The sequence below is a fragment of the Lissotriton helveticus genome, chromosome 9 (genome assembly GCF_964261635.1).
Source record: "Lissotriton helveticus chromosome 9, aLisHel1.1, whole genome shotgun sequence".
Taxonomy (NCBI): Eukaryota; Metazoa; Chordata; class Amphibia; order Caudata; family Salamandridae; genus Lissotriton; species Lissotriton helveticus.
In genome coordinates this window covers 1,212,402,523-1,212,428,832 of record NC_136070.1, presented here as the reverse complement: position 1 = coordinate 1,212,428,832, position 26,310 = coordinate 1,212,402,523, and the positions used below count along the sequence as shown (strand labels likewise).

General features: G+C 43.9%; 1 protein-coding gene across 4 annotated transcripts in view; it reads left to right on the top strand.

Annotated features, from left to right (window-relative positions):
- The window catches only part of RAD18 (RAD18 E3 ubiquitin protein ligase), a 742,369-nt gene that overhangs the window by 491,903 nt on the left and 224,156 nt on the right, over window positions 1-26,310 (top strand). For all 4 annotated transcript variants that reach the window (XM_078662418.1, XM_078662420.1, XM_078662419.1 and 1 more), the window contains one exon: window positions 1,858-1,977. In XM_078662418.1, coding sequence (XP_078518544.1) covers window positions 1,858-1,977 — 120 coding nt within the window. The remainder of the gene's footprint in view (window positions 1-1,857; window positions 1,978-26,310) is intronic.

Genomic DNA, 26,310 nt, shown 5'->3' with positions numbered 1-26,310 from the left:
GCAAATTAAATGTTTTAAGTGTTAACACTTTATTCAAATCAAGATGACTTCAGGTGTGCCATACTTTTGTCATAAGTAAGACTGTTAGCGCTCTAGTTGTTCTTTAGAACACTCTGGGACATTCTGTCATTGGGCTATAGTTGGGCTACATCTGGCTGATATTTGGGCTACATTTATTTTTTTTTGTCTCTGGTGGCCATCTTTGGGCTACATTGGGCTACATTTGGGCTCTAACATATATATATAGCCCAATGTAGCCCAATATATATTTTTTCACAGTTAATTTTCGTAAAAACCACTGGAGCATATATCTTGAGACATTGCAAAGGCACATCGGGGTACCAGTCCCTACAATTTTGCCAAGTTTGGTGGAAATCCATTCAGCCGTTCGGGCTAAAAGTAAGTCCAACCGCCCTATGGAAATTAACATGGGGAAAACACGTTTTGGGACCCCCCTTTTATCTCGGCCCCCGCTTGACGGATCCCCCCGAAACTTTCAGGGAAGGAGCGAGCACAGCGAGGCAAAGTTAAGGAAAATTACAGGCAGATCCCTCATTCGGCGCCAAAGTTATTCCCAATAGAATGTTGCGGATTTCCTATGGAAAACGATCCTAACTGTAACTACCTACTGGCGACCGCCAGTAGGTAATATATATATATATCACCATATGCTCTCCCTGGTTCATGACATAGTTTTTTTGTTACAATGTAGATCATATTTAATCTGTGGGACCCAAGAGAGATAAAAATGTTGACTTTTTGGCCCTATATGAGTGAACTTAATATTCGTTCAATTTATAAAGCACTCGTCTACCCCAGATGGGTTTCCCTGAGATAAGCATAGGGAGAAATATCTTCTCAGGCCTTAAAACAACCTGTTCTTCAGGTTTTTACGAAATGCCAGCAAGGAAGTGCAATGTCGTAAGAATCCTAGGAGGACGTTCCACAGTTTCAGGATCTCCTCAGGAGTAAGCCATCTGCCACAGTACCTCTATTGAACCATTCTCTTGCACACTCGCCAGGCACTGGCACACATGCCTCCACAGTCACTAAACTCCTATTCCAGTGTAATTCCGGGATATTATGGGGCGGTGAAGAATCCACCGCTATTATTTCAGTACGCCAGACCGGACATGCTCAGTACTACTCCACCTTGACACGATGCCCACCATTCGTCTCAGGAGCCTGCCGCTAATTCTGCCTAACGTCAGAGAAGCCCTACACCTTTTTAGCCTCCTGATTACTTGTCTAAGCCATCACTTAAAAAAAAAAAGCTCTGATTTTTAGGTATTACTGTGGCCTCCAAATTTGCACCTTTTTGTGTGTACTTTCTGCAGTCGGTCAGCCAGGTGATATAGAGAGGGCTGGGGTGAAGACATTTACCCTGCTTCATTATCTATGTGGGGGCAGGTAATCAAGTAGACAGTTTGGAGGTAGTTTAGAAGTTGCGGTGAGCTCGGCACACCCCTACTGCCCTCTGCTGGGAGGGAAATTGAATTACATCTGGTGTGTCCAGTGATGGGCCACAGACTCGGGAAGACAGCTAATGTGGCATCTTGTTATGCATCATTTACTGATTCATTAATATAAATATACTTTAAAACTGGATTGTGGGTTGAGAAGTTGTCAGAAAGCTGTCGTTTTTGCAATAGTCTGTTCTTAATGTTTTGTCGTAACAGTTGCACTTACAGACACTGTTTTATGTATCTTTACTGTTGCAGTTATTATTTCTGTAGAATGTGGCGCCTCTTTAAGTTGTTCCTTCTGAAGATAATGTGAATGCTGTTAACAATGGAGAACATATTAAATACATTCTTGTGGAGAGGCATGTTTACATTGTCTTGCGTTCTTTTCCAGGGCAAAAGCACAAAAATGAATTTCAATTACTGATTGATCAAGTTAAAAACAGATGGCAAAAACCTGTGAAGAAGGAATTAGAAGAGGATAAAGACCACAGAAAAACTCCAACAAGATTAAGTAAGTGCTAAATGTTCTCTGTGAAGAATGAAAGAGCATTGGCTAAGAAAACGTGTCCTGTAACTGGCTCCAGATGAGCAGACAGTTCAGAATGTCAGATTTGTTATGACTGCTGTCAAAATGCAAAGACTGAAAATTGGACTAAGAAAGGGAATACATTCAGTACATTTAGAGGATCAAAGAGGAATGAGAAAAAGGGTCCCTTAAAAAGATGTGTATGCTAGACTACACAACAGTCATATCACCCTTATGACAAAATACTAGTCAATTCCAATAGACGTATGAACAATCATTTAATGACAAATGAGTGACTAAGCCTGTGTGTTAATAAAGATGTGCTGTAAGGCAAATTAATTCATATGTACACTGTAATTTATCAATATGGCTATAATGTGATATATTCAACAAACAAAAGGGGGGAGAGAGAGAAATCAGAAGGGATTCGTTCTCCCTAAGCCTATATAAATAAACAAACACAATCCACTCCTTGGGTTTTAGGTGTATCCCCCAAAATGGGGAACAACCTTCTTGTTTTAGGTCCCCTCACACACCAACAGGCCCCTTGGTGTCATGCTTCATCATCGGGGTCATCGTACCCCTCTACGGGGTACGGCGTGCTGCGACCTACGAATACGCGGGAGCACTTGGTAGACTATGTGTGGTGTGAATGAGTTTTTTTTTATATGTGAGTGTTAAGTGGGGTTTAGAAAATAGTGAAGGTTTAAAAAGGACCTGGCTCGTGGGGTGACTAAAGAGTATTTAATGAGCCCCCGGGCTGGTGCTATTAAAATAAAGTGTGGGAGGTTGTTACGCTGACAATGTGCGTTACCTCCTCTCTGTGTGCATCAACATGTTTCGGTGTTAAACAACACCTTCTTCAGGACGGGGTGCACAAATCCCCACCTTACTCACGTTTCTCTAACTCATATTAATTTTTTTAATAAAAAGTGAGAAAATCTACAGTGCAGGTAAAACAATGTACCTAGCAAAAATGTTGTCCGTTGATCATCTGTTTTGGGGTTGCTGAAAAAGCTTCATGAGCCAAGCGTCAAGATCTGGTGTGCTAACTAGCACGATTTCTGCAAGGAAATTCCTCCCAGTCAATCCCTTCGTGGCTCTGGCGATACTGTTGGACGACATTTTTGCTAAGTACATTGTTTTACCTGCACTGTAGATTTTCTCACTTTTTAATTAATACGAGTTAGAGAAACGTGAGTAAGGTGGGGATTTGTGATGATGAAGCATGACACCAAGGGGCCTGTTGGTGTATGAGGGGACCTAAAACAAGAAGGTTATTCCCCATTTTGGGGGATACACCTAAAACCCAAGGAGTGGATTCTGTTTGTTTATTTATATAATGTGATATAACCAGTGCTAATGTGAGAAGTTAAGGAGAAATCATCAGTCATGGGCTACCAATTTAATGTGTGGCAGATTACACACATTCCATATTTTCCTAAGGTCATTGGTGCCTAACTGTTTCATCCTTTTATTATAACACAAATCACAACACGGTGGGGCCTCCAACTGTGACCAGGTCCTTTTGCTAGAAAAATCACTTTCATTCTTGGAAGTCAGTAAAGTTGTTCGTCTCAGAAGAGTGATAAAGCACCCACATGGAAGTTTGCCCTCAGTTTTTTTTAACAACAGCCTAATGGCTTTTATCATTACAGCTGACATTACAACTGCAATCATGGTTCACAAAGGTTGAATGGACGATGGGTATCAAAAACATGTTCAATTTGATTCACTACTCTTCGGTTATAATACTAATCTTTGATGTGGAGTGTCCAATATTTAATGAGTGGCTCCCTGGAGGCGTGGTCCTGCCTTAGACAACAGGAGCTTGGTAGTAGCTAGGGCCAATGATGGCTGTTATTGCCTGCTTCCATTGAAGTTTGTTCCTGTCTTGACCCATTGAGGCTCTGTCCAGCCTGGGACTATTAATGCTCACTGCTGCCTGTAGTGACTAGTACTTTATTGCCTGTGCCCATGGATGTTCTTTACTGCCCAAGGAAAATAAGTCTTATTACTGTCTGGGATCATTCATGGCTCATTACAGCCTGAAGACTTTGAAGCTTGCTAATGCCTGAGATCTGGTGTGCATATATAATACAGGCTGGTGGGTACCTTTTGCGTTTGCTGGTATGTGTGTGACAGTCTTCCGGTGTGTTGATCGTGTCTGCATGGATGTATGTGGGTAAGTTCCAGTGGTCATCAAACATTTTTTGCTCTGAGACCCCCCCCTTAAGTAAAATGTTTTGAAGTTGGGCACCTGCTAAAACTTCATTGCACGACTTGGGGGAGCGGAAGGGGCGGGCCTTATGAGATTATTTTCACGGGTTCTTTTTTTTGTGGCTCATAATCAACAATAATTGGAAAAGAGTAAATAGATCGAACTAAAACAGAAATTGACAATAACACACTAGTTCCCATAGGTGCCTAGTGCAACTGCACCTACTGGACTAATGCCATCTGCGTCATTGAGTCGCTATCTCCTCTGCTTCTCGGCCCCTCCTCCACCACGCAAGGCCATCACTATAATCTCAAAATAGGCTTGAAATGAGCCCCCACGTGTTGCCCACCTCGTTACAGCAAGGGTGCCATCAGCCCTAATGCTAGCAAGGATAATGAGCCTCCATGCCTCTTGTAAAGTAAGACCGTCATAACTGTGATGCAGTGGACCCCTCAAACTCCTGGACCCCAGTGCCACTGCACCTGCTTCACTAATGAGAGCTACCGCCCTGTGAGGAGGTCAGTCTCCACTGCTGCGTGTTAAAAAAATGGGCTTCCATCTTGCCCCATCCCACATTGCCATTTCTCTGAGGCCTAAGCTGAGGTGTTTCCTCTGCTTCAGTTGTGTCCTCTCTTTGTCCATTGGTCCAAGGCCTAAAGTAACACTGTTACAGGATGGGTGCACTGGGCCCTAGTGCAAGCAAGGAAGCATAGTAAAGCAGGCATAATTGGGGTTTAATCAAGGCGTCACACTCTTTGGCCCCAGTTGCAATGCATGTGCAACACCATTGATATGGATTTCACTGCCCACTCCACTAGGCCATCGCTCCTAGGCCTGAGGCCCGAAACAGGCAGTCTGCCCCTTTGTGTTAAAAAACAAACAAGCAAGCATTGGCAAAGCCTATAGGTCTCAAATATGCCCGTGCTATTGGACTTGTCAATGTAAATGTCTTGTATCCATTATTCTAAGCCCTATATTAGATCCTCAGTTTACCAACCTCGGAAATTTGAAAAGTTGACATAGTCATAATTCGAACTTGTGACCTGTAGATCCAAGTAGTTACTGGAGTTCAGCAGTGCCAGGAAGGTTGCTGTTGGAGAATCACGAAAGGCTAATCCAAGGGGGGAAGCTCGTCATCGAGCTATAGAGGAAAAGGCATGAGGAGAGGATGCGTTCTGTAATTATCCAGGCCCCAAATGAGTCGCTCCTCCCGGCATTTAACTTCTCACTTCCTGTGGACTATAAGCAGGAGAGGGGTGATGTCCCTGCCAGGTATTGCATTAGAGCTGGCACAAGGACAGACACTCATTGGTTATTTATCCGTATAGATTCTGGTTAGGTACACAGATTGTGATGGGATGAGGCGGGTCAATACTGATAATGACTTCTAAGGTACCTTATCATTTATGGAGGACTATTTTACATAATGTAATATGCCTTGCCTTAGTTACCTTTTGTTATTGGACATTAAAACTGTAGGTGAAGTTGCTGCCTAACTGATATTTTACTGGCTCCATCAGCAACTCCTTGTTTAAAGATGATGCTGGTTTTAAATAAGTATCTGCAATACATTGCCTCGTGCTTTGGCCCAGTCAGACCTTCATTGTGTTTAACTAGCAGAACCATAGCCTGGTCTTTTGACCGGCTTCATTAATTAAGAAATATATCCCCAATTCTTGACCTGACTGATACTGTCGACATATTTAATGTTCACTTTTTTTCAGATGAAGCGCTGCCAGGGTCTGGCAGGACTGACCTTTCTGTCACTCTGGCATTTCACCAGTAGTCTGCAGGCTAGGAGACTGCTTTCAGAGGATGATGGCCTCCCATGATACAATCACGCACCCATACCCTCAATCAGGTCACAGTCTCCTAAAGTGTGGTACTGGGTTGAACATTTTTATCCAGGGCTGATTTTGGTTCCTAGTCTGGCCCTGATCAGTGTGATATGCCTGGGGATGTGGTTCACTGTTCATTCTGAAAAAAACGTTGCCTCTGTAGTTAGACTGTGGCGGCTGTGGTCCTGGGCCAGATGCATATGCACACTACCTAGGTGGTAGGCAGTTCTCCCCATCTTGATTGGCACTTTATAACGGGCAGTGCAAAGTATAGCACTGCATGGCCTGTGACCCCCAGTGCCTCTCCTGAGAGGGAGCCTGGTGCCAATGGTTTTAGGCTCGGCTGCATGGTCCTACACATTATCTACTGTTGCGGGGATTCTGAACATACACAGAATTATGCGCAGGAAAACAGGACCTTGGTGTATAGAGGTTGTGCCTTCCTACCATCTTAGTGCCCAAAATCCCAAAACCGACTAGCTATAGTGTCTCATTTGTTCTCCTATAATCATGTAGCTACACATGATTAGGCAACCCAGAACGTAACACTCCCGACTCTCTCAGGAATCGCGGGAGCAAGACATTCCCTTTCGCTCACTCACTCATACTTGTCCACAATAAGGATTGTCGGAGTCACTGTATAGTTCAAAATTTTTATTTTAACTATGGTGCTCTATGATGCAGTATACGAGTCAATACTAGCAGCAAAACGCATAAACTTAATAAAGTTAGCATTGTTCCAATACCATAAAAAACAAAGGGGGTTGTCATTTTATACTGTCAGTGGGGAAAGTACGATAAGACCTAACCACCCTCCCCTTGGTAAGTTGAAGTTTACTATATAAAGGAAGATCTCGGGCTTTGTCAGCAGACCCCACACCTTAAAGCCTAGATGGTATCTTTACATCATAGGAACAGCATAGCTCTTCTCCAAGGAAAAGTTTCCCTCCAAGTGTGTGTGAACCACATGCATCCCCGTAATATCAAAGCATGAGTCTTCAGCATTGCAGCTGTGTTTAGCATGTTTTGTCTAGGTGCAAGGGACTGACCAGAACAGAAATAATAACAAGGGGCATGTTTATCAACCTTGCACATCGTGTTCAGACTAAACTCAAGGAATAGCATAAAACGCAGAAAGCAGACCGTTCTCATGTAAAAGGCTCAAACAGAGTCTTGCGAAATAAAAGCATGTAGTAACGTGTGCAAAAGAAGCATCATGGCAGCAGAGCTCATGCTCACTTAGCATTGTAGAGAATTAACCCAATAGCCATATAGCACTACATGGCAGGCATTTTCCCCATCATGCTTGGCTGAGGACCCCTCTTGCTGTCACTGTGATTGTCTGCACACAGTACAACACTGCATGGCCAATGACTCTGGGTGCCTGGCTTGAGATGGAGACTGTGTTGGCAGTGGTCTCAAGCCCGCTGCATAGCGCACACTATCTACGAGGCAGGCAGCTCTCCCACGCGTGCGTCCCCAAGTGCAGACACCATGTCAGTCTTCACAGTACAACACTGCGTGGCCAGTGACCTCGGTGCCTCTTCTACACTGACTGTGCACCCGGCAGGTCTCCCCACTCCTTGGCTGCAGGCACTGACAGACTGCACACAATGCAACACTGCTCGTCCTGCGACCAGGATGTCTCGTCTGAGAGAGAGAAACAGGAAGTCTCCGAGACGGGTCAGGCAGCACTTGCAAAGTTAGACACAACATCTTCTCCTCTTTCCCCATAATGATGGCAATGATTGTCTCCGTTAATATCCTTCAAGTAAACGCATTCAGCCGCAGACAGCACATCATGGTAAGCAAACTGCACATCATGGTAAGCAAACTGCACATCATGGTAAGCAAACTGCACACTCCAAAAATACCCATCGGTTTCACCAACGGAATACAAATGTTGCTTGCAGTCAGAGAAGGGGTGCTTCATGGTGCTACAACGCAAATGAATTTGGGATATCCAAATAAAAAGCGAATGATGCTCAACATTTCATTTGCGAATGGTGGTCTCTCGTCTTTTTTAATTAATTGGGTTCCAAATAAAAATGTGTATTATTTTGCTTGATTTTCCCTCCTTGATGTAACAGTTTATGTAGAGTAAAACACATAGCTACCACCCCTGATGAGAAAGGTAATTGGTGGAAAGAGATGCTTTTTTTAGACTTCAGACACTAACAGAATAGCATGAATGACTCATTTCTTCATGGTGACAAAAATGTGTTTTTTATATAACAATTTTTTGTAGAGCGCTTTACTTAATTTTCTTTTATTGTGATTGGCACTCCGTTAAAATTGTTCCTCATTTTACTGAACTTGAGAGGAAGGAAGGATGGATGTAGTTGTTCATCAGGTCAGGAATTGACCCTCTTCGCTGCCGGTCGTCTACAGACCTCAGCAAAGAGCGCCCAACCCTTTGAGCTTTATTATAACCGCTATATAATTCAAAGCCCCAAACAAAGAGAATCTAGAATGTGCTGAAAGAGGAATTTTGCAGCTAACATGACGTTGGTGTTCGTGTACAGAATTAGCTCATGTTAAGAAAAAGTGACAAGCTGATTTTTGGGAGCAAAATTTATTTAATTACTAAACATGAAATCTTGCTCTTTGGGGGCAGAATAAATGTATTTAAAAAAAAATGTATTACGTTTTTTGAACGAAATTAGTATGTTTATAAAATATTTCTAACTTATTATCTGGTGATTAGTAATAATTCATACTGAGTTGGAGACCCATATTAATGGTATGACATAAGTTTCCATTTATCGAGGCACATTCAGTTTTTTCCCACTGGTTTTGTTACCACTTCTGCGGCAGCATTTCACGATTTACATTGATATCTGGTGGCTCAGTGGACTAATGCATCCACTCCAGGGGCCTGTGTTCGACCTCATGGTCACAGGTTCAAATCCCGACAGGTCCACTCAGCCTTTCATCCTTCTGAGGTCGATAAAATTAGTACCATTTAATTGGGTAACAATAAACATCTGTTATTCAGCGCCATGATACTCACGGGTGAACGTTTGCTTTACAAATACACGTTATGTTATAGCTGTTTATTGCCCGAGACTTACTTTATTGAATTGATGTCAGATGAACCTAAAAGATTAGTGTAGCCTATTTCTGCACCAGAAGACGTGTCTTATCTGAAGACAAGCCCTGCTGTCTAAAGTACGAGATTATAAGGCCTCTGTGATGTTCAATTCTCATCCTTCTGTGCATGTTTAGAGTCACATTTATACTGTGACAGATAATCTACCTCACTGTTCTTGAAACTTTTTCATGCCGGGGCCCTCATGGTGTGAGAAAATCATTAGGGTCCCCCTAGACTGACCAACGTATTTCTTTTCAGAGTTTTTCTATAAATATGGCAGCTCTGAACATATGTTCACTTATCCATTTAAAAAAAATGCAATCAGATATTTTTTACGTAAATGCTAGCGGCAGGCTGGAACTCTTAAAAAAAATATATATATAAGTATCCACATTCTGATCCTTTAACTGAAATTGGGAAGAGGGGGTACCTTGATGGTTATTTGAAGTCCTCCATCTTTGCCGCAACTTGGACAGCTACTTCCAGCTAGGGCAGGAGTAAAAAATACATTACATGCAGCCCATTACAGAGTGGTTTACTATTTTTTCAATAAATACACACTGTTTAAGCATGATGTTGGTCTCTGTTCCCTAGGGGATAGTAAGTAATCCTTTTGGGTTGAACCAAGCGTCCCCCAACCTCCTCGCCCCATCATTCTTTTGCCACCAGACATCACTGGTTCAGTATTGTAATTTGTGTCATATTCTGTGGCAGAATAGCTGATATTTTCCCCCAGTCGGAGGTGGTAACCCTGTTAGTGATAGACATGAAGGTGGGGATCCCCTCACTTTTGTATATCATGGGTGTGATTGGTATGAAGAATTAGTGTCTTTTAGGCTTGTTCCACTTTTGAGGATGGCTGTGGAGTGAACAAAGTAAGGGAGAGGGTGAGTGGAAATCAAAATAGTTGATGAGAAAGGTAGTCCTACTGCATATGGATCTATAAATAGTGAAAGACCGTTTGCGTAAAGGTTTTTGGTTCTTAATCTCAAAGGTGAAGTGGGAGAAGAAAGGTTTGGTTTGTTGACGAAGGGAACTCCTGGCCCTAAGCGGCTAGCCAGCATTGGGGGGAAACTTTTGCTAGTGTCGGAAACCCGCTTCTGGATTTTTGTTGGGATTCAACCAAGTCAGTATCTTCTCCCACGGTTTGGGGTCTTAGTCAAGGACGTCAGCAGGTTGTAAGTGTGTCTATGAACATAGTGGCCAACTCAAATAGGGTCAGTCAAGACCAGGGAGGAATAGGCTGCCTCCACTGGATGGTGCTGCAGGGCCACAGGTAGTGAGTCTACTTTTGTGGCATTTTGGCTCTAAGTAGCCTTTGTTCAAGTGAGCAGTAAGAGGCCAATGTGGATGTCTACCACCTTGAGTATAATTGCACCTGAGCCTACAATTTTAGTATTGGGTCAGAAGCGACCACAAGGAAACAGATTATTCAATTCTGCTTCTAAATTAGCCTGGGTTGAAATTCTTGATTAATTTAAGCAGTTTGTCCATTCTCTATACTTTGGTTGCCCTCTCCAGATTGAGTGTTTGGTAGGGGAGGAGTTTTCAACTGGGGCGGCTCTCTGTGTTTAAAGCCATTCCAATACTACCATTACTTTATCATGCTGCGTTTTGGGAACATTGAAATTGGCTTTCTCTTTAACTCAAAAATACTTTCATAAATTACTACTAAAATTATCTAGAGGAATTATCCTTGAGTGTTGAATTGGGAGAGTGAGGAATTAAACCAGTGGCATTTCTCAATTTACTGATGTTCGTTGATTAAGTCAGATATTCAGAGAGGCTTTTAGGAGAGAGGCAGATGCTTTGCTACCCTGCATAAGCTGTGAGGTTCTATGCGAAAGATGGTGAGTAAGCCACAGATATGGAAGCTACCTTGTAAAATGTCGACTGCTTCCTTTTCCTTTCTGTTGGAGTAAAACCAGACTCTCATGGATAAGCAAGAAGCGAATATAATCAGTAAAACCAGTATGATATTAAAAGGCATAAAATCTGCATTCTATCTGCGTGGAGAACTGTGCTTAGAAAAAACAACATTTGTTTCCTGAGGGTTTTCGATATAAAATTCAAGCCCGTTGTAGTCATTCTGTCTAAATGGAGACATAGGAAAGTGCAGCAGAGCCTGTCCGCAGTCTGCACTATGGTACTTTGCAAAACACTTCATTATCTTGCTTTGTCCAAAATATTGATTCATCAGAGCTACAAACCTGAATCCTTCTTTAAAGGGACTGCCTGGTGAATTATGTCACAATAGAGCTCAAAACTCTCTGACCTCATTAAACAAACTTTGTAGATTGCCTGTGGTTAGAGATGCATGACTAGACAAAGAGAACAATTTTTATTTTTCTAATCATATTGGCCCCTTTGACTCTAGCTGATGGCCGAGGTGCAGGGAGGGGCCCCGTAGCCTGCAAATCTACAATATTTATTTTGCTTCTGGTAACAATGTTATCTGACTAACATGGATGAAGTGCTGGCTTTGAATCCAAAGGATGCTCTAGAACAGCTATAACTGATGTTGGTTATGGTAATGAAATATTCGAAGTATTGTTGGCGTGAGCACTCCGTGGTTTAAAAGGTTACTAATAACCTAGTGTGAGTCAAAGAGGACATTCTTGTCTAAATGAATGGTCCATTTCAGATCTTTTCAGAATCACTTATTTACCATAATGATGGTCTACAGTATATCAGGCCTAGAAATATAGCTCATATAAATGTCTAGATCTTTTGTTTTACATGGTGTTGTGGGCCACAAAAGAGAACTTTAGGATTAAGGCATTTTACAGTTAGTATCACATAAGTATTCCCTACAATGTCAAGCTGGAACTTGAATGAGTTTTTACTTGCAGATAATGTTGTTGTATTTAGTTTTGAAAAGATCTGTTTTTAAATATAGGTCCTGCAAATTAGAATGTCCATTACAAATTGGGCATGGTCAAGATCATTAGATTTAGGGTGTAGATTTGAGTGAAGTAATTCTGGAGGAGCTGCTTTGGGGCAACTTTTTTTTTGTAGAAGGCACTTTACTAGACGTTAATTTTATTGAAATTATTTTTAAATTTCTTTCTGCAAGGATGGATGACTGCAATGTGGAAATGTCCATCAGATTTCTTTCCTGATTGCCCTTAAGGCCATAATGGCCTACAGACTTTTAATAAGAACTAGAATACAGTGTTACTGCTTACATATCTATTCTTTGTCACACATATTTTTTCGGCTAAGACCATGACTGTCAGAATTGATGTTTTTCTCAAGGTGTTGCTTTACTTATGGTATCATGCCTTGAAGCTCAAATGCAAATCTTGGAACTTCTGTTCAGTGGAAGCAAGCTCTCTTCATTTCGATGGGAACAAGCTCTCTCATTTACAACTACAGGCAAGGATCTCACCAAATGGCTATAATCATCAATTTGTTGGCAGTTATCTTCATTCATGCCGGTGTCAGGCCTTTATAAAGGTCCTTTGACCCCTTGTTAAGTCTGTGGCCAGATCCCTCCTGCGATGTTAAGATTCTTTCAAGCAGAGCAACTTCCAGTTAATATTTACCAAGTGGCCAAAAAAAGGAAACCGCTAATGTCCTTCATCAAAGATGGCTTCCCAAATGGAATTCGCCTCTGAGCCAATGAAGTCAAATTGTTGTTTGCCATTCCTGGGACAAAATACACATGTATACGCCCAGCAATTGCAATCCATGGACCCTCTTGAAGATGCCTGACCGGTTCAAGCTTCCCTCTTCACCTCAGTTGTTCTATCAAATTGCTGCTGGTTGCTTGTTTTGGGACCATCCTAGAGGAATGGCAACCACTCCGATTGACTGACGTGTTAAACCCCTTTGGACTAAGGGGGCACAGGCTGTTTTGCAGCGTGAATCTTTCTGGATTCACTATGCTGTGCATATTCCGCAATCTGGTGGTTGGGTCCGGAATCGTAGTCTTTTTTTCTCTTTTTATTTTTTTTTTTTGTCGTAGCCCAGGTGGGCGTCGACGTCCCACCATTTGGTGTCCTTTCGGTGACGTCGGCGTGCTTCCGGCGGAAGCTACCACCCTTGGGCGCCATCTTCAGATTCTTTTTTCCGCCGTTGGGTCTGGATCGTCGCGTGAACCTCCAGAAGTTTTGGCGGAGGAAAGAAGAAAATACAGCAAAAACTCACAGGTGAAGGCCTGAGAACATCGACAGAAGAGGACCTTTAGCGAGGAGATGACGAAGAAAGGAGAGAACTTCGAAATCTTCGACGCCCTTGAAGGAATGCGCACACAGGGAGCCCCCTGTGCGCAGGGATGTACAAGACGCCGTTTAAATTCTGCAAGAACTGCCACCACAAGTTCGCACAGAAGGACCAGCACCCAGTCTGCAACCTCTGCCTGCCAATCGACCACGAGAGCAGAGACTGCAACGCCTGCTCCGTCTTCAAGCCGAAGACACTCCGAATTCGAGAAGGACAGAGGACGGCTCACCACACGATGCAGGGCAAAGGCCAAGCCCCGACGCTTTATGAACTTGGCTTCTCCACCGACGATGAGGACAACATCGCCGAAGGACCAGATGACTTCACGGTCGTTGAGACCGATAAGAATACGCCTGATAGGGTAGGAGAGTCTACGACCCCGAAAACTCCCACAGGGCCTCGAAAACCTGAGGCAGACTCTCGAAAGTCGGAGCACAGAGCCTCGAAAGGAGCACCGGCGCCGAGCAAATCGACGACCGAAGCTGCATCCTCCGAAAAAGAGCCCAGCGGATCCTCCGAGAAGGACTCCCGGAGGCAGAAGACCAGCGAAAAGCAAAGGTCATCGAAGCAAGCCCCCGAAAAGGGGCCTTCGACTTCGACTTTGACGTCGAAAGAAAAAGAGCCGAAGAAAGCTTCGACGTCGACGACGCCGCCGAAAAGGGCGGCCGAAACGCTCGACAACGAACAGGCCGCAGAAATGCAGAGAAAAAAGAGAAGGCTCGAGGCCGAAATGGAGAACATCCTTCAGAGAAAGAAGGACTTCGACGAAAAAATGAAAAGTTACAATATTCCCCCGAAGCCGGCACCGACCGTCGCTGAGGTACAGGCGATCGAAGAGTTCGACATCGAAGAGCCGCCGAAAACTCCGGAACCTTCGGAGCACGAAGAGGAGGAGGACCTCTACTACACAGAGGGGGATTACGGGGAACAGCAGTCGAGCTACGGTTCAGGTTCCTCGACGGCCCAAGACCAGGAATGGCAGGACATCGAGGCCGAAAACCCAGAGGAGGCGGTAGAAACATACCCCTCGAGGCCTTCGCCACCGGATGACATTGGGGCATACAATGAGGTGGTAAGAAAGGCGGCAACAGCTTATGGAATTAAGCTGGAAGAGGAGAAGCCAAAAGCAGACTTCCTGCTCGAGACACTGCTCCCCATACAGACAAGGAGCCAGTTCCTGCCCATGCTCAAGAGTATCACGGCCCAGGGAAAGGAGGCCTTCAAGGACCCGGCTACATGCAGATCTGTAACGCCGAGGACCGAGAAGAAGTACAAATTCTCCTCCGAAGACCCAGCTTACATCAAGGGTTCCGTCACAGCGGATTCTATCATCGCTGCAACGGCCAGGAAAAGGGCAAAGGTCCCAACATCGTCCGGACCCCCACCTGACAAAGAAAGCAGGAGGATGGACCTAACGGGCAGGAAGATTGAGAGGAACGCTGCGACTCACTGGCGGATGGCGAATTCCAACGCCCTCCTGAATAGGCTTCAATACCAGCACTGGGAGGAGATGGGACAGTTGCTCAAACACCTCCCAAAACAATACCGTGACAGAGGAGCACACCTGGTAGAGGAAGGGAAGAGCATCGCCAACTCATGCCTGAAGACCGCCTTGGACGGGGCAGAAACATCCAGCAGACTGATGGCTATAAGCATCACTGAAAGAAGGCAAGCATGGCTCAGGATCTCAGGATTCAAGGCTGAAGTCCAGAACAACATCCTGAACACACCCTTCAGCGGTGAAACATTGTTCGGAGCCCCAGTTGATGATAAGCTCACCCAACTGAAGAAGGACAACGAGACGGCAAGGTCCATGGGAGCCCTGCTGTTCAGAGGGATGAGAAGGGGCACTCCGTCGCGGAGGCCGAACGGGAGAGGTGGAAGCCAGCGAGGAGATTCTCACCAGAGTTTCCACCAGGGGCAACAGAGTGACAGCCAAGGCCACCAGGGGCAGCAGAGGCAAAACTGGAACTACCAAGGCAGGGGCCAGTCCTTTCGATCGAGAGGAAATGGACGGGGCCAGAGAAGAAGAGGCGGCGAACAGCCCCCCTCTAAGTGACTTCACACGAGAGAAGGTGCTCTACCACCCACACCCTCCGGGGGAGGAGCACGGGAAAACAAAGAGGAGAGGGCTACACGGACAAGACACAAAGGAACATGCAACTCCGGTAGGAGGAAGATTGAGATTTTTTCTCCAGGAGTGGAGAAAAATTACAACAGACAAGTGGATACTCAATATTATGCAGTTCGGGTACTGCATAGAGTTGGAAAAAAGGCCACCAAACAGAAAACCAAGGAAAAGACAGCACTCCGGAAGAGAGCTGCAACTACTGCAAGAGGAAGCCCAAGAACTCCTCCTCAAAGCGGCCATAGAACGGGTCCCCTTCAAAGAACGGAACATGGGATTGTACTCAAACTACTTCTTAGTGCCAAAGGTGGACGAAAGCCTAAGACCCATCCTGGATCTACGGTTCCTGAACAAATACGTCAAAACTCAAAAATTCAAAATGACGTCCCTACAAGAGGTCATTCCTCAGATAAAAGCAGGGGACTTCTTGTCTACCATAGACCTCAAAGATGCATACCTGCACATCCCCATGAACAAGCAGCACAAGCACATGCTAAGGTTCACTGTAAACAAGGATCACTACTAATTCACGACCCTAGCTTTCGGCCTAAAGTCCGCACCAAGGGTGTTCACCAAATGCCTTGCGGCAGTGGCCGCACACCTAAGGAGAAAGGGGATACACGTGTACCCCTACCTCGACGACTGGCTGGTGAAGGCAAACTGCTACAGGACATGCAAAGAGCATGCAGAACAGGTGACAGGAACGCTAGCAAACCTGGGTTTCTCCATACACTGGGGCAAAAGCTCGATGGAACCAGAGCAGGTGAAGATCTTCCTGGGAGCCCAGATCGACACCATACAATGCAGAGTCTTACCGAGCGAAAAGAGAACGCTCAGCCTACTGAGGGAGAAACGTCACTACCAGAAGGGGCGATCTCTGACAGTGAGGACTGTGAGCAAGATCTTGGGGATGATGGCATCATGCATCCACCTGGTCCCCAATGTACGCCTACAAATGAGACCACTCCAAGAGTGGCTGCAACAACAATGGTCACAAGCTACAGGAAGTTGGGAGGATCTAGTGGTTGTAACGCACAGGGTGCAGGAAGAGATAAGGTGGTAGACCAAGGAGAGAATAACAGAAGGGAAACCTCTAACACCACCGGACCCAACAGTGACCATCACCACAGACGCATCCCAGAAGGGGTGGGGCGCACACATGAACAGGCTCAGAGGGAGGGGTCTGTGGAGCCCTACAGATGCAGTCAGGCACATCAACTACCTGGAACTGAAAACTGTGTTGCTAGCCCTCAAGGCCTTTCAGAAACACCTACACAACCGGAAGGTGCTAATACAAACAGACAACACCACAACGATGTTTTACATAAACAAACAGGGGGGAACTCAATCGTTCCCGCTGTCAAACTTGGCACAAGAGATCTGGAAATGGGCCATACCACTAAAAATAGACCTGCTAGCCATACACCTGCCAGGGAAGGACAATGTGGAAGCGGATTGGCTCAGCAGGCAGACTTCAGCATCCCACGAGTGGGAACTCAACAGTCAGGAAACAGAGAGTCTATTCAGGAAGTGGGGCACCACAACAATAGACCTATTTGCAACACACCGGAATGCAAAATGCCAATACTTTGCATCCAGGCAACCAGAGGCACGGTCCCAGGGGAATGCCCTATGGATAAGCTGGTCAAAAACATTTGCCTACGCTTTTCCCCCGATACCACTGATCCCCAGGGTGCTCAACAAATGCATGAAGAGCAACATGACGCTCATCCTGGTGGCACCACAATGGGCCAGACAGACGTGGTATTCTCAGATAATGGAGATGGCGCAGGGGCCTCCCCACAAGTTCTCAAAAAGAAGAGACCTACTCTCCATGGAAAACGGAGGAATCCTACACCCAGAGCCAGAGAGCCTCAACCTCTCAGCCTGGCTCCTGAGGACTTAGAATTTGCACACCTGAAACTACCAGAGAGCACCCTGCGGGTGCTGCGAGTGGCAAGAAGGCCCAGCACACGCAAGTGCTATGGGGAAAAGTGGAAAAGATTCACTCAATGGTGTTGCAAAAAACAACTCCAAAGGAGACTGACCAAGGAGTCCACGGTGCTAAGGTACCTCACACACCTAATCAAGTCAAAGCTAAGCTCATCCTCACTGAGAGTGCACCTAGCAGCGATTGTGGCATACACAAGAGGAGAAACAGGGAGAAGCTTCTTCACATCTCAAGTCGTGAAAAGATTCCTGGAAGGGGCTAAAAGAATAGCGCCGCCAAAGAGAATGCCGCCACCAGCCTGGAACTTAAACGTGGTACTGACGGAGCTCATGAAAGCACCCTTCGAACCCATCCACAAAGCATCACTGCAAATGTTGACAATGAAGACGGCCTTCCTGGTGGCGATCACCTCACTACGAAGGGTGAGCGAACTGCAGGCAATCACACTGCAGGAACCCTACATCCAGATACACAGTGACAGGGTCGTGATGAGAACTGACTCACACTTCATGCCAAAGGTGGTGTCAAGGTTCCACATGAATCAGAGTATTCAGATCCCTAGCTTCTTCCAAAACCCCACTACAAGCGCTGAGAGGTCGCTCCACACCCTAGACGCAAGAAGGGCTGTGATGCACTACATTGAAAGAACGAAGGACCACAGGAAGACGAAACAGTTCTTTGTGTCCTTCGCTAACAGTTACATGGGCAAACCAGTTACGAAAAACACCATAGCCCGATGGATCGCACAGACAATTCAGTTCTGCCACAAGCAAGCTGGCCAGGAGCTAACGGGAGGGGCACGAGCCCACTCCACCAGGAAGAAAGGAGCAACAATTGCCTTCCTGGCCAACACACCGATTCAGGATATATGCCTGGCGGCAACATGGGCTTCAGTACACACTTTCACGAAGCACTACTGCGTGGATGTACAGATGAACAAGGAAGCACAAGTAGGACAAAAAGTGCTTCAACATATTTTTAGCAACCAACGCTCATCTTCCACCCAACCGCCACAAAAGTAACGAAAACCGCTACAAAATCTATGCACAGCATAGTGAATCCAGAAAGATTCACGCTGCAAAACGAATAGTTTCTTACCTGTCGGTGTAGTTTTGCAGCTTGAAGATCTTTCTGGATTCACTAGCGAACCCACCCGCCTCCGCCAGAAAGATGAGGCTGGAAAAGAGGGTGGAAAAACATGGAAAAGAAAGCAAGTTGGAACAATTACAAAATACGTGGAAACACTAACGTTGAAAAAACGATTAACATACATAGCCATGGATTCACTACAAAGACAAACAAGGAAAAGAGACAGAAAAAAGAATCAGAAGATGGCGCCCAAGGGTGGTAGCTTCCGCCGGAAGCACGCCGACGTCACGGAAAGGACACCAAATGGTGGGACGTCGACGCCCACCTGGGCTACGACAAAAAAAAAAAAAAAAAGAGAAAAAAGACTACGATTCCAGACCCAACCACCAGATTGCGGAATATGCACAGCATAGTGAATCCAGAAAGATCTTCAAGCTGCAAAACTACACCGACAGGTAAGAAACTATTCGTTCTTCATGAGTGTCTTTGATTCTCCTGTCAGGGATACTCACTATTACATTTAGAGCAGCAGGTTTGAAATCCAAGTGGATTGAATAAATCTGTTTTTTTGTAGAATGGTGCATCTTCCAATATTAATTTTTTATACTGTCAAGACCATCCCTCCCTCCTTCCTCCTTTATTGCACTTGGATAGCTGATGACAAGGAACTGCAGAGTCCGCATCTGCGCTCTGTAGGTAGCTTGGAAATAGGCCTGTTTGAGGTAAACATGCAGGTACAACTGTACAGAGCCTTGGAAAGTAACACTCAAAGTAGTTTCCTACCCAGCAAGTAGTTGCCAGGGTATAGCCCAACAGTTGGTAATAAACAAACCCAATCCCTAGTAGTACCATAGTCACGCTGAAACTACCTTTTTTGTCCCTTTTACCAGTATCATATCGTGGTGTGATTCTTCTTACTCGTTTCTTCCTTTCTGGTACACCATCCCCCGCAGCTCTGCACTCAGAATGTAATCAGTGTTCATCGCGTATGTGTTGTACAATTTTAATTGCATGCAGACATTTCTCAAATCCTTCTTTTTTCAGTTTTTCCTCGGCCTTTTCATGATAATCAGTGGAACTCTGCTCATAAAATATTCATGCTTTTTCGATTTGTGCGATTTCTTCTCTCTTTCCAGTCTTTATTCCCCTAATTCCTAATCCACCAATTACCTCCAGTGCCTATTTTACACACCTAAGATGTCACTATACATTTTTTAATTCTGTCTGCTTCTCTCCCTTCTGAAAGATTCCCTCGATCTGGTGCTTCAAGGTTTTTACCCTCTACAACATCTGTCTTGTTAATCCACTCACCTCACCCCAGCTCTGGTCTCGATTGCTTAACCTGTTTTTCTTCCTATATTGATATCTTCTTCTCAAACTCATTCTTAATGCTCCTGCACATATCTTTCTAAGTGTGTGATTCACTTCGTCCATTGCTTTAGTGGATTCCATCTATGTTTGTTCTGGTTGTAATCTGTTCTCTTTATATATTCTCTCAACTACAACCCCTGCTTTTCTTCTATGTGGATGTCTACACGCCTCCTTGATCACTTCCGATCTCCTGTAAGATCCACTGGTATTCTTCCATTTGTCTGCTCTTCGGGGATGTACCTAAGTTACCATGAGCCCTAATGGAGAGGAGTTGGCCTAACGGCTAGGGCGCTCGACCTCGGACCTATGGATCTGGGTTTGAGTCTCGGTAACGACACCAAACATCCTGTGATTCTGGGCAAATCACAAATTAATGTGTATCCTCATGTAATGTAACTGGTGCTATGTAAAGCGCTTTGATACCCGATTCGGTTCTGGTCAAGTTCGCGCTATATAAAACTCTAAAAAAAATAAATTCATAAAATGCATAATTTCCCCTTGAACTCATTTCATCTGGAGGCTGCAGATCTCCAGTTTTTATAACTCATTACCCCACTTTCTTCCTAAAACCATTCTTGTGCCTCAGCTGCTGGACTCTGCTCCCTCCACATGGAGGTAGAACCATATGAACAAATCTCACTTGACATGGTTCATTGGGATTGCAGTTTGACACCTTAGTAAATGCATAGGTATCATAGTAATAGGGACATGCAACTGTAGATCAATTATGATGAGCATTGGTTGGGCACATGCCCTCTACGTGGACTGTTGCAATTTTGAAGCACCGGCCAAGCATAAGTCTTATGTTACTGCTGGGACTTACCACAAAGGCCATAGGAACGGATGTTTACAATATGTAATGGCCTCTTGAAACTATAGCAGTAGGTTTCCCTAAGCACATTTTCAAAAGTAAATAGTATAATGCTAGTTTTGTGTTTGCACTGTTCTTAATGGTGGTTATGTGTCAAATTTCTCTTGCATAAAACATTGTGAATGGGCATTGCTTAATTTGTGCTGGTAGTTGCAGTTGGTGGGCACCAGCATTCATTTATCTTAGACTTTGAGCCGGAGCAAGAGTGAGAAAAGCGGAAAATGAGAAGGAAGTAGGAAAAGAAAGACTGGAAAAAAGTGACAAATGGAGAAAGGGATGTAAAAGAACCCACAGAAGTGAGATAAAGAGACAAAACGTGTAGTATGGCAGTAAAACGAGACTTTGAATTCTGAGCTAGGCAGCCTTGGTATCTGCAGCGCCATCTTTAGGCAGGGCCCACGGCTGCTGCCTAAAAATATTGACTCTTCCACTTTTTTTTGTTTTTAACAAATAAAGCACTGCAGATGGCCATCTAATTGCAAGATATCTGAACCCGGATGTGTGCAAGAATGTAGATATAAAGTACGCTATTCACTAATGAAACTCTTTTATGGGCTGTTAAAGCGCTTGGAGGTGCAAGTTGAGGTACACTAGGAGCATGGAACTGAGCTGTGTTATGAGAAAAGAAACGTGGATCACTCCCTCATTAAACAGATTTTCCCTGAAAGCGAATCCTGGCCTTAATGTCTCAAGGATGAAAAGGGAAGAATTAAACAGTGGGAGGCATTAGTTACTCAAAGTTTTAACTTGTCTCCTGTGATGACGCTGCCATTCGATCTGTTTAAATTACTCTGTCAGAATAGAATGTGCTACATCGTGGATCATAATTAAAAGTACCATTGCACCATATCAATTTAGCACGTATCACTGTTAGTGGAATATAAACACAGCTATTGTTGACGAAGAAAGATTAATTTACATATACACGTAGGTGAAGGCCTCATAATGCTGTCCCCAGAATTTACAGCTTGGCTGGTGACCGGTCCCTGCACCAAGGGGAATACAAAGTCCTGTGGGAGTACAAAGTGCCTGTCATTTTTCCAGTGTAGATTTCAGCTGCGGAAGCACTTGACGTCTCCAAATAAAACGTCTGGGGAAAATGGAGAATTACCAGTGGTTTTGAATTCAAAATGGCTGATTCCCTAGTAATTCCTCATTTCTCGGAGTTCATCCTTTAAATCCTGTTAATTTCACACCTCTGCAGTTCATAGGGCCCCGGGTTTTGTTAACACGAGCCCGCATGGGGGCCTCTTTAACTGTGAATACCCGGTCATCTTCACAACTCCCTCTGCCTGAACTCTTGGCATAATCTAAGGTTGTAGTCCATACATATTTGCACAGGTTCTGGCTTTTATGTTTTCAGCTTCATAATCGCCATAGGATTTGCCCGTTCCTGACATCCCAGGCATGAAAACTCTCATTTTCACTGTTAACTCGCATTTTCACTATTAACTCACATTTTCACTGTTAACTCTCATTTTCACTGTTAACTCTCACTTTCACTGTTAACTCTCACTTTCACTGTTAACTCTCACTTTCACTGTTAACTCAACTCTCATTTTCACTGTTAACTCTTAACTCTCATTTTCACTGTTAACTCTTAACTCTCATTTTCACTGTTAACTCTCACACTGTTAACTCTCACTTTCACTGTTAACTCTTAACTCTCATTTTCACTGTTAACTCTCATTTTCACTGTTAACTCTTAACTCACATTTTCACTGTTAACTCTCATTTTCACTGTTAACTCTCACTTTCAAAGTTAACTCTCACTTTCACTGTTAACTCTTAACTCTCATTTTCACTGTGTGGGAGAGGTGTGGCGCCGCGGCCAGGGCGACTGACGCTGGAATCTGGGGACCACCATGTGACTCTGGGCAATAGCTCGCTTAATCTTCCCGACGGCCCCCAGCGCCTAGAGACCCTTACGGGTGATTGTGCGCTTTACAAATGTGGACTTTTACTGTTAACTCTTAACTCTCATTTTCACTGTTAACTCTTAACTCTCATTTTCACTGTTAACTCTCACACTGTTAACTCTCACTTTCACTGTTAACTCTTAACTCTCACTTTCACTGTTAACTCTTAACTCTCATTTTCACTGTTAACTCTCACACTGTTAACTCTCACTTTCACTGTTAACTCTTAACTCTCATTTTCACTGTTAACTCTTAACTCTCATTTTCACTGTTAACTCTCACACTGTTAACTCTCATTTTCACTGTTAACTCTCACACTGTTAACTCTCACTTTCACTGTTAACTCTTAACTCTCACTTTCACTGTTAACTCTTAACTCTCATTTTCACTGTTAACTCTCACACTGTTAACTCTCACTTTCACTGTTAACTCTTAACTCTCATTTTCACTGTTAACTCTTAACTCACATTTTCACTGTTAACTCTCATTTTCACGGTTAACTTTCACTGTTCACTCTCATTTTCACGGTTAGCTCTCGCTTTCCCTGTTGTTGCATCCTGTCTTGATTTTGTTCTCCCTATCTGTTGCTCTTCCTGCCTACTTACTTGCTCCTCCAAAAATCCCTCTGCTACACTCTCTCCCAACTTCATCACACTTAGCTGGCTTTCATTCTGTCTCTAGTTCTGATTCTTATGTATAATCTATAACTGTGTTTACGGATTGTGTCCCCGCCCTTCCACTGGCCACACACCCCTGGAGGTACTTGCTCTGAGTTTTTGCCTGCCGTGTTGTCCGAGAGTATTGAGAACTTTTCAATATTTGCTGCTGTGCACCATGTCCTGGAAAGTTCCAGAGTAGTACCAGTCCCATAATGCATCAAAAATAGAACCACAATTTGGTAATCTAAACAATACTGAAGAACAAATTGTTGCATATGGCAATACTCAAGACTTTCAAATAAAGTCTCAAATGTCCAGGGCATCTGCTGTTCAATTTCAAACACTTGGTGCCTAACTTAAGAGTCTGGTCTGCGGAACGCGGCACGATAAATGCAAATTTGCAAGGTCAGGAGAGGTCTTTTCATAATAAAATATTGTAATAACGTCCTCAGACCTGCCCGCCTTAGCAAATGCTTAGCCATACCCAGCACCTGATCGCAACCGGCATCCTGAGTGAGGCTGAAGGCACCAGATGGAAAACAATGTCCCCGGGCTGTGTGTGTGTGTGTGTGTGTGTGTGTGTGTGTGTGTGTATATATATATATATATATATATATATACATACATATATATATATATATATATATATATATATGGTCTATATATATATATATATAATACACTTACCTGTGAAAAACTTACATTTTTGTGGTAAAGGCGTGCATTGTAAAGGCATAGTCAAGGTGAAAATATGTGTGGTAAAAACGTATGCCTTTTATCTCCTGTGTGGTAATGGCATGTGTGCTTCCTACCACATTGTAAATGCTGTTTCCCCTTTGCAAGAAGTGCTTGCCACATCAGGAAGTCGAGTAAGGGTCTTGCAGGATTCGCCTTAAAATCGGCAAATCATATTACGATTCTTACATCCCTTCTATTTTGCAATGAATTTTCAAGTCAGTAATTGTAGCAGCATAAACTGTGTGAATCTTAAATCTGTGTTGGTAGGCTCATAGCTCTGTATTTGCACTGTCTTGTAAGAGTTAGCTACACAAGGGGCCGGTGAGTTGTCCCCCTTTGAGTTTATTGGCAGAAGAAAAGAAAAGTATAGTCCAGTTGCCAGTGGTTACCAGCGACTTTCCGTCTACATCAATTTTCAAATGTACTCCCAGGATATCTGCAATCAGCCGTTCCATAGCCAATATATTCCACAATCTCATATGCCATTGACCAAGAGAATCAGACTCTTTTCGTCCACTGAGAAACAGTAGCCAGGCGTTGCCAGATTATTGCCCTGTTTCCAGCATTGAGGCCAGAAGGACCACTCCTTGATCTTCAGCCAGTTGCCCTTAACACTTCTGTCCAATAGAACGCGATGACTCTGCAAGGGTTGCCCCATTGATGATATAGTTCACAACCTTAAAAAAACATACCCAGAGAGAAATTATGGTCACCGGGAAAAAATACCTCTTAAATCGTGGAGCTTAGGTGCCTGGATCCCTGTGTATTTGATTTCCTGTGGAGCAAGATGTGTGTATTGAGTTTATCATGGAATGTTCAATCCAATATTTCTATGGGATACCCTCTCTCCCTTGTAGGTGTCCTAGGCACTGTAGTCTTATATTTTTACAACACCGGTGCCTTTCACTTTAGAGAGAAAAGTTTTCCACTTTGTTTTGTACATGTTGCGGCGCAGCCAAGCTAATAGGAGAAAGCCTCTCGCCCTTGCCTTCTCAAGGCTAGGTTACCCGTAGCACTAATGTGCCCAGGTGATGCATTCACTACACTTATAGAATACCAAAGCTGACATTATGTTTTATACATTTTATTATTAAAATCAGAAAAAGTTTCTCCATTGTGTGAGATAACTTCAACTGGTGATAAACAGATCTTATCTGTAGTATGTGACTGTACCATAACTTATAATAATAATATACTTACTTACTGGGGCAAGTCCACTTTATCCATTGTCTTGTATTGTCATTAGCGTTTTCCTTCCGCCTGCCGCATCATACAGATCGCCACAACCTTGAAATACCTGCACCGGGTGTATCTTGCTAATCACCTGACTGTTTTCATGCAAATTCATCAAACAGTGCTACAGTCATTAGCAAATAAAGATTATATGGCCCCTTTAAATTGTCCACCTACCCCCTCCGATGGATTGGCACAACCTCTATCATGCCAATAGAAAACTATTTTTTTCTATACTTCTGCCAGACTTTCTGCAGATTCATCACACTGTGCCAAAGTTACTTTGTTTGCCCCTCTCCTAACAGCCCTCACACTTAATGGCTCTGCACGAATTGCAAGAGGAAGCTAAGCCTCTTCCAAATTTCTTGCATTTTCGTCAAATGATGCTTAAGTTATAGACAAACCAAACTATGCATTTTCAACTCTCATGGTATTTAAAAAAAAGTTGTAACCCTTTCAAGCCTTCCTTGCACCTATGTTGATCATTGCTATCCCAAAAACTATTCTGGATTTTCAAATAAAACAACAAAAGTACTACTTTCATGCCAGGTTTGGCTTAAACTAGTTCAATATTGTTTGCTGTAGCTGAAAGCAAAATGTCCTGTTGGCGCCAAAATGGAAAAAGCATCTTTTTTGACCCTCCCCTTAACTTCTTTCCCGTGCACATAATTGCACAAATTTTGACATGCTGGATCTTAGCAGGGCCAAAGACATAGGTAAATCATAAAATGCCTTTTCAAGGGAAAGTGCGGCTGAACCACAGTGGCACAGTGGCTAATGATCTATTAAGCCCCTCCCTCAACAATGGTAATAATTAGCATATTGCACACATGGTTTATGTTATGCTATTTTGTTATGTATAGTATTTAACCAGTTCCAGAATACAAGTGGTTAAATCCATTCACTTAGAGAAAATCGCGGAGTGCACATTTCTGACTATTGGAAACATTGATTTCCTGTGTGAAGTCATTGGTACGTG